Below are 12,686 nucleotides of genomic sequence, written 5' to 3'. Positions count from 1 at the left end.
TTACAGTAAGATAATAATAATAATAATAATAAAACCATTTTTAAAGCGCCTGGCTACACAAAAAACAGTGTGTCCCCGCGCTAAATACTGCTAAAGTCGCCAGAGGCAGAAGAGGGGATCAACAGACAGGAGAAGCCAACAGAAAATTACATGGAGGGAAAAAGAAGCGTCTTAAGTTTTGCACGGAACCTGGCCTCAGAAGGTTCCATGCGGAGGTCGAGCGGAAGTTCATTCCAACCCTTGGAGGCCAGGTATCTAAATGAACAACCTCCCATCCTCGCTCTAGTGATTCTAGGAAGTTTGAACAACATTGCACCAGAGGATCTCAGTTTTTTCACGGGACGATGCATGGTGAGGAGATTTTTTAAGTAGTTTGGGCCTTTGCCCTGAGCAATATGATGCGCAAAGCAGAGGGCTTTAAATTTGATTCGCTCCTTGACAGGGAGCCATTGGAGTTTCGCCAGAGCGTTCATCCCAGATGCTCTGCGGGGGAGATTGAGCACGAGGTGGGCAGCAGCCTTCTGCACGCACTGCAGTTGGTGGAGGCCTTTTTTGCTCAGTCCTAGAAGTAGAGCGTTCCCATAATCAAGATGGGGGGTAACCAAGGCGTGGACAATAGTCTTTCTGGCATCAATTGGAAGGAGGTCTAGAACCTTATGCAGGACTTTCAGGATGCTGAAGCACCTGGCTGTCACTTTGCTGACATGGGATTTGTATGAAAGATCTGAGTCCAGCATTACGCCCAGATTGCGCACTGAATCCACAGGACTAGGTGGGCTGCCCAATTCCGTTGGCCACCACATGGGTGACCAAGCAGATACGGCTTTCCCTACCACCAGCAGTTCTGTTTTGGCACCATTGAGGCGCAGACAGTTGCTGTTCATCCAAGATGCCACTAATAGAAGACAGTTGGAAAAATTAGTGGCATCTTCTCTGTGGTCGGGCGTAAGCTTGAACATTAGTTGGGTGTCATCAGCATAGCTTACAATGCCCACCCCAAATCCTTCCACTAGGCGAGCCAGGGGTTCCATATAGATATTAAACAAGGTGGGACTCAGACTTGATCCCTGGGGAACCCCATGGCTTGCCTTTCTAAGGGAGGACTTGAAGGGTGGGCAGTGCATCTGAAAGCTCCTATCGTCCAAAAAAGATTTTATCCAGTCCAGAGCCTGTCCCGCCACTCCCATGTCGGAGAGCCGAGACAGCAGCGTTGTGTGCAGCATGGTGTCAAAAGCTGCACTAATTTCTAATAACACCAACGCTGCTGTCTCTCCATCGTCCACTATTTGTCTCAGACATTCAGTGGAATAGAGTAAGGCTGACTCCGTAGAGTAGCCAGCTCTAAAACCCGATTGAGTGGGGTGAAGGAGGGAATGCTCCTCCAAGTATCTCATTAGCTGCCTATTGACCACCTTTTCCACAACCTTCGCACAGAAAGGAAGAAGGGAAATAGGGCGTAGGTTTTGGAAATCGGAAATGTGGATGTTGGATTTCTTCTTTAAAGGGATGACCTGAGCTGTTTTCCACGCGTCCAGTACATGACACTCTTGGAAAGACAGCGATACAATGTGGCTGATTTGATTAATAATCATGCTCTCCATGATTCCTTTGCAGCGCGCAGGTGGACAGACGTCACAAGGTGAGCCAGATTGTATACTATTAATAAAAGGTCCAGGAGCCCACGCGCGCCCGTCTCCATCTGGGCTGCTCTCCCTGCCGGCCCCTCCCCCACCTGAACACTTTTAAGAACCTCCGTGCTTCTGCTCACCGGATTGCCTCATTGACTGACCTGCCACCAGCGGAGGAAGGATTGTTTTACTCCAGCGGGAGCCCTCAGAGCCAGCTGCTGCCGCTACGCCTCGCCGGACCCGCTTCGCGGGTCCCGCTTCGCGGACAGCAGCGGCCAGACCAGCACAGCAAGGGGTGTCTCTGTTCCAGCATTTGACCGGCAGGGCTGCGAGCTAGCAGCGTGGGGACTCCAAGGTCCAGGAGCCCACGCGCGCCCGTCTCCATCTGGGCTGCTCTCCCTGCCGGCCCCTCCCCTACTTGAACACTTTTAAGAACCTCCGTGCTTCTGCTCACCGGATTGCCTCATTGACTGACCTGCCACCAGCGGACGAAGGATTGTTTTACTCCAGCGGGAGCCCTCAGAGCCAGCTGCTGCCGCTTCGCGGACAGCAGCGGCCAGACCAGCACAGCAAGGGGTGTCTCTGTTCCAGCATTTGACCGGCAGGGCTGCGAGCTAGCAGCGTGGGGACTCCAAGGTTCAGGAGCCCACGCGCGCCCGTCTCCATCTGGGCTGCTCTTCCTGCCGGCCCCTCCCCCACCTGAACACTTTTAAGAACCTCCGTGCTTCTGCTCACCGGATTGCCTCATTGACTGACCTGCCACCAGCGGACGAAGGATTGTTTTACTCCAGCGGGAGCCCTCAGAGCCAGCTGCTGCCGCTACGCCTCGCCGGACCCGCTTCGCGGGTCCCGCTTCGCGGGTCCCGCTTCGCGGACAGCAGCGGCCAGACCAGCACAGCAAGGGGTGTCTCTGTTCCAGCATTTGACCGGCAGGGCTGCGAGCTAGCAGCGTGGGGACTCCAAGGTCCAGGAGCCCACGCGCGCCCGTCTCCATCTGGGCTGCTCTCCCTGCCGGCCCCTCCCCCACCTGAACACTTTTAAGAACCTCCGTGCTTCTGCTCACCGGATTGCCTCATTGACTGACCTGCCACCAGCGGACGAAGGATTGTTTTACTCCAGCGGGAGCCCTCAGAGCCAGCTGCTGCCGCTACGCCTCGCCGGACCCGCTTCGCGGGTCCCGCTTCACGGACAGCAGCGGCCAGACCAGCACAGCAAGGGGTGTCTCTGTTCCAGCATTTGACCGGCAGGGCTGCGAGCTAGCAGCGTGGGGACTCCAAGGTCCAGGAGCCCACGCGCGCCCGTCTCCATCTGGGCTGCTCTCCCTGCCGGCCCCTCCCCCACCTGAACACTTTTAAGAACCTCCGTGCTTCTGCTCACCGGATTGCCTCATTGACTGACCTGCCACCAGCGGACGAAGGATTGTTTTACTCCAGCGGGAGCCCTCAGAGCCAGCTGCTGCCGCTTCGCGGACAGCAGCGGCCAGACCAGCACAGCAAGGGGTGTCTCTGTTCCAGCATTTGACCGGCAGGGCTGCGAGCTAGCAGCGTGGGGACTCCAAGGTCCAGGAGCCCACGCGCGCCCGTCTCCATCTGGGCTGCTCTCCCTGCCGGCCCCTCCCCCACCTGAACACTTTTAAGAACCTCCGTGCTTCTGCTCACCGGATTGCCTCATTGACTGACCTGCCACCAGCGGACGAAGGATTGTTTTACTCCAGCGGGAGCCCTCAGAGCCAGCTGCTGCCGCTTCGCGGACAGCAGCGGCCAGACCAGCACAGCAAGGGGTGTCTCTGTTCCAGCATTTGACCGGCAGGGCTGCGAGCTAGCAGCGTGGGGACTCCAAGGTCCAGGAGCCCACGCGCGCCTGTCTCCATCTGGGCTGCTCTCCCTGCCGGCCCCTCCCCCTCGGCCTCCAATCCAATAGCTACAAAAGTCATACAGCCTCCCCGCTGCGCGGGAGGGCGCCGGGAGAAGCCCGGGACAAGGGCGGGACCGTTTGAGGCCGTTCGAGGCCTAAGAGGACTGGCCTGGCCCTCCCTCTTTCGCCCTTCCTACTCCATCAAGTTCCCACTTAGGTCTGTGATTTACTACTACCTGTGTATTCTTAATCTCACTGTTTTCCTCACTTTTGCTACGACATGTGTTCTAGGCTAACTAGGAGTAAAACCTCTAAAGGTGGTCATCCAATCAGTGGCCCCATGGATGATTTTATTACCCGTACCAACTTCGCCATAGATCAGGAAATATCGAAACTTCAAGCTCGTGTATCCTTAGAGTTGGTTGCGGCTAGAAGACTGTCGGAGGTTATTGCTACCTCTAAAAAATCCTCCCTAGGCCCCATAGCTGCCGCGGTCACCCCAGAGCGAACAACCACACCCCGTTGTGTAATTACTCAGGCTGAGGTCCATCCAACCCTGCTCCCACACACCCTTACTTCGCAACCTACACTATCACCCAAACAAAGCGATACGAGCGTACCTGCCATTGCCGGTCCTGAGAATCCTATTTCTAACCTTCCACCCCCAGTGATATTTAACGCCCCCAGTGTATCCCAAACCAAACCGAAACATCGTTCCCGTTCCGCTTACTCCCGGAAGAAGGCGAAGATCGTTGCTTCACACGATCTGGTATTGCCGGAAGGCCGGACCACTCTAATCCAAGGTGGTCAGGCTCCGGCGGTACAGCCTAAAATGATGGAAGGGGGGGTCGGGTCTACCGCTGTGTCGGCCAATGCGACTGTAGAGGCTGAGGGCTTGCAGGCGGATGGGTTGGGTAAGAATGACAGAGAATTCATAGAGCTGGTGTGGGAAACCCTAAAAAATCTCCTCTCTCCCCTAGATCTCAGACTCTCGCGGATCGAAAATAATCTACTAGAGATGGAAAAGAGCATTATTGCTCTTGCCACTCTCGGTCTGAGAAGTCTTGAGAATAAGGGCGTCCCTGCCGCTGATTTAACACCCTCAGCTCCCACACCGCAAGCCCGCCAACCTCCTCTACTATTCCACGTACTACACGCCCGGTCCCTAAACCAAGGACTGTGGCTGTGGATAAAATTCCAACCATTTCAAACCCTGAGGGCCCTTAAACGTGCCCCTACACACCCTCCGGTTAACCCCAAACCTGGAGTCACCACCAAACCACATCTTAGTAAACCGGCCAGCCAGCCCACCCAGGACTTCCCAGCTAAGAACAACTTTAGAGGGGGTTACATTGACCTTCCACCGGAGGCCAATGACTTTGTGGTTGTCCTGACGGGAGTTCCCCAGATAGGTATCGACCAACATGAGAACCACTGGTCCCTGAAAAATAAAATAATGCATTGGCTTAATGTCAATAGACCCATTCCTAATGGCCATAGAAGTAGAGTCCTGATGGTGCGCAGAACGTCATGGGTGGGCCCAACTAGGAAAACCATTCCTGGGGACTGTATAGTCGTAACATTTGATGACCCCCACACGGCGCAGCATATATGTTCATGGCCCGTAGCGAAGGTTCCTCTGTTATCCCCAGGCCATTGTCCTTTTTTTATCCTCCACGCCCCACTCACAACCAAACTAATAATTGGTCACTAGTCCACCACCAACCAAGGAAAGGCCATTTTAAGAATGTGGATCCCTACTCACACTGGAACGGCTTCCCTACCTCTAATAGATTTGGAGGCCTAGAGGAAGTAGATTGACTCCTTAAGCACTCTGATCACCACATAGGGGGGATCGTAATATCATCACAAGCCGGAAGGCCCTGTGAATCCCCCTATGTCTCTAAGGAATCCTTAGCCATCGATTGCTCTTCTGACTTAATAGGAACACCTAACATTCCACTGCTAGAGGGTGGGTTGACAGATATGAGCAAGGTTGCATTGGCTGATTCGATTATCTTAGGTGAGCCTTGCCATTATGGTAGGGAGTCCCAGTTGGTTCCTTCCCATATTCCACTGTCCTCACTACCCCGGCTCACCCCAGCACCGGCTTACCCACTGGAGGATACCATGGCTCCTAACAACTCTAAAAACGAGCCCTTAGAAAGGCCACCGTCATCGGCTGTGTCCTCTCCATTTGCACTTACCCATTCCATCAACCATTCCTCTTTAGAGGTATCACTGTTAAAGATTGTAAGCTGGAATGTGGCAGGGCTTGCTCGCAACCTCGATAACCCGGAATGGAATGCGTTCTTAGAGCCTTATAACATCTGCATCCTGCAAGAAACTTGGTCTCAGGAACCTAAACATAGGGTAGGGTTCACAACCTACTTTGTCCCAGCTCACCAGCAAAGCGGATCTAAGGGTCGCCCATCTGGCGGCCTCTTGATATGGGTCAGTATTGCTCTGGGCCTAAAAGTGAGTCATAGGCCCACCCAATCTCCTGACCTACAGAGGATTTCAATTCATTGTGATGGGGGAAGGATGCTAGAGGTTTTTAATCTGTACTTGAGAGGTGCTAGAAATGGGTCATCCAGTTTGCCATCGACAGGCCTAAGCAAAGATCTAGCTGCTTGCAATATCAACTCCTATGTCCTCCTTGCAGGCGATTTTAACTGTTGCTTTGAACCACTGGCAAGGGAGGACATTTTGGAGTCTTTCCATGAGGACACTAAAAGAGGAATACCGATTTTGACTCTCGACCCAATTCCAAAATGGACGCAAAGTGCGATAGACATCACTGCACTTTGCATGGAACACAACCTGCGCTCAACGAATGGTCGATCCAAATCGGATCCTGGGGGTGCCCACACATATAACAGGACGGGCCATACCTCCAGAATAGATTTTATCATGTTGAACTATAATCTCTGGCCCCTTCACCATGACATGGAGGTCATCATGTCTTCCGACAGCGACCACAACCCCCTCTCCCTAACCTTGTCTTCCCCGTGGCAGATGAAGAACCAGGTCAAGCCTTCCCACATCTGGAAATCATCCCATAACATTGTACCAACGAACTGTGGCAGACGATTGAAGTGGGCCAAAGTTAAAGAAGACGAGGCTAGACTGATGCAAGCTGGGACCATCTTGTCTGTGGTGGCATCCCGGCTTGACACTTTATGCCCACCGAACACTAAAGTGCTACCATTATTTATAGAGACCGTAGTATCCTTGAGTGATCTGTTTGTTATTCCTCAACCCAAGGGCAGGTCTGTAGCTAATGGTGCCAACAAAGCTAGAGCTAAATGGTATTCCGCCAAATGTAGAGCTGCTAGGGGCGATCTAATCACTGCAGTAAAGAATAGGGATCCAGTCATCATCAAATCCGCAAGGAAATTCTATAAAAAGACGGTGACTGAGGCCAAGGAGAATTATGAATATCATTTTTGGTGTGAGTTAACTGAGGCAAGTAAAAGGAAGGACTCGAAGGGGTTTTGGGATCTTTTAAGAGCAAGGGACAAGCCCATTGACCAGCAGATAACCTGCAACATTCCCGGTGACGTTTGGTTTGCTCACTTCTCCAAACTATACTCTGAGACTCAGGGGATATCCCTTGCATGCCCGGGCCCGGGCCTCTTGATTAGCCCAACAGTCTTCCCCCCTGTCATCGTCGACCCCTTCACTAACCAGGAAGTTGAAAGGGCAATCGGTGGTATTGTTTCTAACAAGGCACCGGGCCCCGATGGAATCCCAGGCGACCTATTGAAGTCCCATCCAGCAGTATGGAGCAGATTAATTGCTTCACTGCTAAACGAGGTCTTGATGGGAGGCTTCTTTCCTGACTCTTGGAGGGGCGCTGAAGTTGTGCCAATATTTAAGAAAGGCAGCAGGGACGATCCAGCCAACTACCGTCCCATCAGTTTGCTGGATTCAACCCAAAAGGTGGCAGGCAAGGTGGTACTGGGTAGGATTCTGCAGTGGGTTGACGAGGGAAAAATTCTGTCTGATTTTCAGGCAGGATTTAGATCAGGGACAGGCACCATCGAGCAGACATTCCGTCACCTAATGATATATTGGAAGGTGGTGGTACTGGGAGGGGGCAGTTTGTACCTAGTCTTTATAGACTTGCGTACTGCCTTCGAACTGGTCCCACGGGCACTACTTTGGAATGTCCTCGATGGACTAGGTCTACCACCCTACTTGCTGCTTTTGCTTAGAAAATTCCATGAAGACAATTTCACCCAGATCAGATGGGGTGTCCAGGGAGAAAAAACATCTTGTATCCCAGTAGACAGGGGCGTCCGCCAGGGGTGTGTGCTTGCCCCCACTCTGTTTTCTCTTTATGTAAACGGAGTGGTGGAGCATCTCTTGGAACATCCAGCAGATGCACCCACCCTGGCGGGCAGAAAAGTTCCAACTCTCCTGTTTGCGGGCGACACCCTCCTGATATCCAAAACACCTGCGGGCATTCAGAAATTGCTCACTAGCTTTAAATCTTTTTGTGACTCCAGGGGATTGGCAATAAATATAGGCAAGACTAAATTCCTTGTTCTTAACCCTCCTAAGAAATCCGTTACCCCTCCTGCCTTAGACTCTATCCCCCTTGAAAGAGTCAAGGAATTTGATTACCTCGGAATACGGCTCTGTGATACCATGAGCTGGAAGGCGCACCACCAAAAGGTATTCCTGACTCACAAAAGGGCCACAGGAGCCTTGCTTAAGGAACAGTGAGCCTCATCCTTAAAACCAATCGTGGCATTGATAGATATCTACAGAGCGAGGGTTGTGAGTGCCGCCCTGTATGGGGCTGAACTGTGGGGCTTACAGAAAGTTGATACCCTGGCCCACCTTGAAAATAATTTTCACAAGGATTTGATGAGGTTGCCCCATAGTACTCCTACAATCCCACTACTGTTAGATACAGGCACTCGCCCAATCTGTGAGCAAGCTAATTTACGACCTTTGCTTCTCTGGTCCCGGATCTGGAACGTCCCCGAATTGTGCAGCTACGCTGACGCCTTAAAAGACCTTCTGTCGCTTCCAGGTTGCAGTAAGATACCCTGGTTTAGGGAAGTCAAACGCCTTCTTTATGAGCTGGATTTGGGTGACGCCTGGGTCAACAAAACCGCACCCCCTAAGCAGTTCCTGAAGAAGGTGTATTGGCTATGGGTAGACAATAAGAGAATACACAATTCCAACCACTGCAAATCTGTCGCCAAGTTCTTGTTAGTCAAGGAGTTCCCCTATAGGGAACCCTATCTGGACCTGATTCATAATTCTGGAGACAGATCCCTGTATTTTAAATTTAGGGTGGGTGTGCTCCCCCTAGGCTCGTTTACCTCTACCTGGAAACCTCCACTTCAAACACTTCCACATTGCCCGTTCTGTGCTTCAAGGGTTGAGTCCATCGCCCACCTACTGTTTGAGTGTAAGGCCTATGCAGCACCTAGATCGAAATGGCTAAAACCATTGTGTAGGAGCCTAGGAACAAGATCACACTCAGAAGCCCTACGCATACTATGCTCAGATGCGCGCCCATTTTTTGCATGTTGTATGGCAAAAGTTTTAGGTTTGGCCTGGCGTATAAGAACCTCAAGGAAGCTGCTCCTCCAGTAAAGTGCCGCCTTGATGAACTATATTCCGTATGGGTGTTCAAATGTTAATGTTATCCTTATTTGCACATCTCGCTCTTATTGCTTTTATTATCAAACCTGAAGGTATTTTATATTATGTAAATTGTATTGTTTTACTTGATGCTTTGTATTGCTTTTATGATATGTACTGTATCGAAATAAAGCTTACTAAAAAAAATTAAAAATTAAATTAATAATAGTATACTATTAAGAAGGAGGGAGTAATTTGCCTAGATAGGATTGTAAGGAAAGAAATGGGTAATATGGGTATATTAGTAGAAAGGGGATACATCCTAAGGGATTCTCTGTACCCCTGCCTTTTACAAAACCTAGCAGAGCGAAGAAAAGTTAGTTTTTTTCTCACATGTTCTATTAATTACCCTGGTCTAGCTTGCACAAAGGGGATGGTATGCAGTAGCTTCTATGTATATAGGCCACAGTCACATACCGTCACCACACCTTGGGACACCAAGGAGAAGTGAAATGAATGCTAATTAGGATATGCGCTCAAAGCTGGCTCATTTTCAGCACCTAGGTTATCGTAGGTGAGCAAAAGTATTTCGGGCACCTTCTACAGTATTTCTTGTACTAAAGTTCTTGCTGACTCTCAGATAAAACATAAAACACCCACATTTGAGTTTATAATACAGTCATAGTGTTTTGGAAGATTGTTACTGTACCTGCTATAACTGATGCAATGGAAAGAGGGTGAGTCTGAGAGATGTCAAAGCCGTAGTTGTTGAGGAATAGATCTTTGTGTATCACTGTGGTGATTTTCACAGGTGCAGTAAACTGCTGGCTTCCAGACGAGCAATCTGTCACAGAAATTCTACTTCTGAAAGAGAAGAAACACAAATGAAACAGAAGAGGGTTAGTATTTTGCAATATATAGCCATTAAACATGATGGTAGTGCAACGCAGCGGTTATGACACTACCATGAGGCAAACAGCAGTCTTTAGATGTCATCAAGTATGCAGAGTAATCATGGTTAATGCTGGTAAATTCTGCAAATTTACTGAGCAGCTTTCCACAGCCACTAACAGCACTGCCGGAAATTACCACTAAGAGGCTGATTGCGATACGGCCTGTAAAGGCTCCGACCGCAGGGCCACATCGTAGTGTGCCACTAGATTTACTTTCCGACCGCCACATTATGTTGGAGTCGGTGGGAAAGTAAACCGGCCGGTCATTCCGGCTGGCTTCCAATGGGTTTGGAGAACCCGTCCGCCATTCGAAAGCTGGAAAGTAATCTCAAGGGCGGGTCTTTCCGCAATTGAGATTATGATCATGGTTTCCAACATGGTTTCCATGCTGGCCTGTCTGACATGGCACCCAGCAGGGCCCCTTTTTGTTTGCAAAGCCTCCGGTTGGAGGTTGAGGGGGCACCTATGGTGTGTTCCCTGTTGACCCCAGCACATAGTGGCAAGCATATTGAGGTGCCTGCCAAGGGGTGCAGGGATGAACTGCACCTCCCTTTCTCAATGGGAGCTTGTGTTAAGGCCGGTTTATGGCCGTAACACGAGTTCTCATTGAGAAAAGTTGAATGTGACCGTACAGTGTTCGGTCACATCGTAACAGGCCGGTCGGGACCGCCGACCAGGTGTCAGTTGGTTCCATGACCGAGTCAGTGTCAGGCGGAAGGAATTCCATCCGATATCGAAATAAACCCCTAGGTTTCAGGGTGTTTACTGGCAATGCCTCCTTGGAACAGGCTTGGAAAAAATATTGGGTAACCCAATTATTTTATTTTTTTAATTCTTTTTACTTTATTCAATACATTTATGCATAACATCTTAACACTTCCACAGGTCATTTTTATCATTCACATGCTCTGATACTCGGAGGCATTCATTGCGTTTACCACCCCCCCCCCTGTTATGTTTCCAGATCAATTGTTAATTTGGCATTCAGTTACTTACCACTACGACAACAACCTCATCTATTTTCCAGTCAAACATGATCCCCACATTTACAGTCCTCTATATTTAACCCATAACTCCTACACTTAATACCATTTTCGGGGACAGTCTCGGCTTTGGTAGATTACCTTCTCTCCCGTACAGCACCAGTCAAGGTCTTGCTCCCATTCTCTCACTGTTGGTGGCTGTGGTTTCCCCATGCCCTAGCTATATTCCATTTTGCAACCATATCTGCTAGCATTAGTCATATTTTAGTATATTTTGACCGGTTGTCTTTTCCTGTGACGCATAGTATGTGCCAACGGGCTTCCATTGGGGCAGCCTGTCCTATAACCTTGGAAACTATTGCTACGGTTGTGTTCCAGTATTGATGCAGCTCAGGGCAGCCCCATATTGTATGAAAAAAATTGTTTACTTCCCCACAACCTCTCGCACATACGTTTGAGGTGCATTTGTCCATTGTGTAGAGTTTGGATCTGGTTGTGCAAGATCTATGTATAATTCTGATTTGGATCAATCTGAAACGTTCCCTTATAGCTACTTCTCTAGGGCTCTGTGTGACTTCCAACTAGTCTTCTTCTTATAAAATCCCCACGTCGGATTCCCACCTTTCCCTAAGGGCCAGTAGTGGGTCTGGAGCATTGTTCATAATTTTTTTAGAAATTAGTGATGTTGCCTTATCTGGTATTGGGTCTGCTAATATTCTATCTTCTAGCGGGGCTATCTCAGGTATTTGGTCTCCTGTGTGAATGATTGATCTCAGGACTTGTGCCCGCTGTATGTATCTAAATTTTTCCGAGTTGGCATCTGCTATTCTGCCTATAATTCTTTAAAGTTGATCATTTTTCCCCTTTTCCAGATGTCACCGAAGTACTCAATGCCCAGTAGGGCCCAAGTGAAAAACCCCTGAAGATCCCTTACCTCCATCAAAAGGTCGCCCTCCCACAGGGGAGTGTGTTACATCAGTTTTTCCTTCCCAGCCTAGAAATGTGTTTGCTTCTCTCTATAGTCTTATTGTTGTTTGTGTATGGATCGGGAGCCCATTAGTCGCTTTTTTGGTGTATGGGGCTTTCAGGTACCCACCTCTGCCCATCTGCCAATGATCTACTCGGTAAGCTGGTTGTTCTCTCCCTGCAAATACCCAGTCATTGAGTGTCACTAGTTGTTCAGCCCAGTAGTATTTACAAATATCTGGGACCGCCAGTCCACCGTCGTCAGTCCCTCTCTGCAACTTATTTAGCGCAATCCGGGGACTACTTCCATTACATAGCAGTAGCCGTATCTCAGAGTTGATCTTTTGAAAATAATCTGTTGATACCTTATATGGGTGTTTTGCAGGACATACAGTAAGCAAGGCGGCAACATCATTTTGAAAATTGCAGCCCTTCCTTTCAGTGAAAGTAGCAATTTGCGCCAATGTGCCACATCATTCCGTAGTCGATCAAGCTGGGGAGCTAGATTCACATCATTAAACTCCTCTTCTTTTTTTGTTATCGATATTCCCAGATATTTAAATTTTGATTTAATTAATAACTCTTTTGCTATGGTTGTCAACACAGGCTTTTCGCCAGTCAGTGCAAATACGAGCAACTTTCCCCTATTTATTTGATAACCTGAATAGCTGTTAAATAGCTGAAATATGTGGAGT

At 49.5% G+C, this 12,686-nt stretch overlaps 1 protein-coding gene across 1 annotated transcript in view; it reads right to left on the bottom strand.

Moving 5' to 3' along the window:
- The window catches only part of FRMPD1 (FERM and PDZ domain containing 1), a 1,126,186-nt gene that overhangs the window by 526,408 nt on the left and 587,092 nt on the right, over positions 1-12,686 (bottom strand). The window contains exon 3 of the mRNA XM_086961871.1: positions 9,799-9,953. Coding sequence (XP_086817997.1) covers positions 9,799-9,953 — 155 coding nt within the window. The remainder of the gene's footprint in view (positions 1-9,798; positions 9,954-12,686) is intronic.

Source organism: Lissotriton vulgaris, chromosome 3_1, assembly GCF_964263255.1.
Source record: "Lissotriton vulgaris chromosome 3_1, aLisVul1.2, whole genome shotgun sequence".
Classification (NCBI taxonomy): domain Eukaryota; kingdom Metazoa; phylum Chordata; class Amphibia; order Caudata; family Salamandridae; genus Lissotriton; species Lissotriton vulgaris.
This window is presented reverse-complemented; position numbering and strand designations above follow the sequence as displayed.